Source organism: Toxotes jaculatrix, chromosome 10 (assembly GCF_017976425.1).
Source record: "Toxotes jaculatrix isolate fToxJac2 chromosome 10, fToxJac2.pri, whole genome shotgun sequence".
In the NCBI taxonomy this organism is placed as follows: Eukaryota; Metazoa; Chordata; class Actinopteri; family Toxotidae; genus Toxotes; species Toxotes jaculatrix.
The window spans coordinates 20,384,165-20,385,788 of NC_054403.1; the positions used below are offsets into that span (position 1 = coordinate 20,384,165).

At 40.8% G+C, this 1,624-nt stretch overlaps 1 protein-coding gene across 1 annotated transcript; it reads left to right on the top strand.

Moving 5' to 3' along the window:
- Positions 1-79: 79 nt before the first annotated feature.
- timm8a (translocase of inner mitochondrial membrane 8 homolog A (yeast)) lies at positions 80-1,558 on the top strand. The gene is made up of 2 exons (XM_041047829.1): positions 80-279; positions 830-1,558. The coding sequence occupies exons 1-2, from the start codon at positions 169-171 to the stop codon at positions 989-991; spliced, it is 273 nt and encodes a 90-aa protein (XP_040903763.1). The 5' UTR covers positions 80-168; the 3' UTR covers positions 992-1,558.
- The last annotated feature ends 66 nt before the right edge of the window (positions 1,559-1,624 follow it).

A 1,624-nucleotide genomic window follows, 5' to 3' on the forward strand; every position in this document is an offset into this window, starting at 1 on the left:
AAATTACGTACATGTGATGACAAGCGACGTAAGAGGAACGCGCTCCGTGATTGGCTGAACTAATTCCTGCTTCCCGTTGTCCATTCACACACGTGAAGGTCAGCAATACAGCTACAAGGCATTCATAATTACAAAAATATTACCTTTACGACCTCTTTTTAGAAAAATATGGACGGCCAGGGAGCGACAGCCGACCCTCAGCTTCAGCAGTTCATCGAAATCGAGTCTCAAAAACAAAGATTTCAGCAACTGGTGCATCAAATGGCTGATGTTTGCTGGGTAAGATCAGGTTTAAGCTAGCAGTGAAGCTCAGCTATGTGCTTTTTACTCATGCGTCTGTGGTTGTAACTTAAAGCCGGTTTATCATATGTACACGTAAAACTTGCATATAAGGGTTTTATTTTCAGCTACTAAATAATTATGCCCAGTTGTATACATTAGGCCACACGTAGCCCCATTTGTAACCCAGCTGTCCGTATGTTACTCCGATCACTTTAGCTTATCCTACGCAAACGTTAACAGTGGTCGAAGAAGTCATTGAGATCCTTTAACTTCGTTTACTTAAAAGTACTAATACCACACAGTAAAAAAAATACTCAAATATAAGTCGTGCATTGAACATGCTAAGTACGTAAGTGTATTCTGGAAAATGTATTTAAAGTATGAAAAGTTAAAGCTCACATTACAGAAAAATGGCTACTGTATTGAAGGAAATTAGGGAAATTTAAATTTTTCACTATTTTCTGATGTTTCACAGAACAATCAGCAGATTATTGCAGCCCTACTAATGTTACTAGTAATACCTAAATTGTTCTGTCTCCTTCTCCAGGAGAAATGTATGGATAAGCCCGGGCCAAAGTTGGATTCAAGGACAGAAATGTGCTTCGTTAATTGTGTGGAACGATTTATTGACACCAGCCAGTTCATCCTAAACAGACTGGAACAGACTCAGAAGAGCCGGGGCTCATTCTCTGAGACCATGTTAGACTGAAAACTTGTCACTAGAAGGACTGATAAGACACACGGCTCCTGCTCTGTGACAAGGCCGTTTGGTCCTCACACAGCTGTCTGAATGTTGCAGAACTGTCCGATCAACTGGAGGAAGGAACAAGATGAAGTGTTACTTTTGATACAAGTGCCTGAGAATAACACCATCACCATGAAACCATGCACAAGTCTAGGGCTTTATTTGTCCTCCACTTAGTGGGATATGAGTGTTGCAAAATGCTTATATTGTTGTCTGTTGCTAGCAGTGACTTTATGTTGGTTTTGTCAAGACATTCAAGCCATTTCACTGGCCAGGCTGTGAAACTATGAGCTTGAATGTGTTAATATCCACTGCTGTAACTAGGGGGTTAAGTGTGGGAGACTCCAGGAAGATGGATGCATCTGGGACATTCAACCTGCCACCTGTTTTTGACAGCCGCAAGGACTTCACCGCACACACACTGCTGTAATTTAAGAAAACTAACAATGTCTTGACCGAAGAGGCGCGATCAACAGCTAGCGGTTCTGGACTGTACATATGCAATAAACATAATGCCAAATACTTCCGTCCATCTTTTGGAAAAGCGTAGTCAAGTTATATTCTAGTTATATTCTGTTTTAATCAGAATTATCAAAC

Bases quoted from the DNA above. Each gene is read 5' to 3' on its own strand.
- timm8a (XM_041047829.1), top strand. From the start codon at position 169: ATGGACGGCCAGGGAGCGACAGCCGACCCTCAGCTTCAGCAGTTCATC. The intron at 280-829 runs GTAAGATCAGGT...CTCCTTCTCCAG, and splicing joins AAATGGCTGATGTTTGCTGG to GAGAAATGTATGGATAAGCC.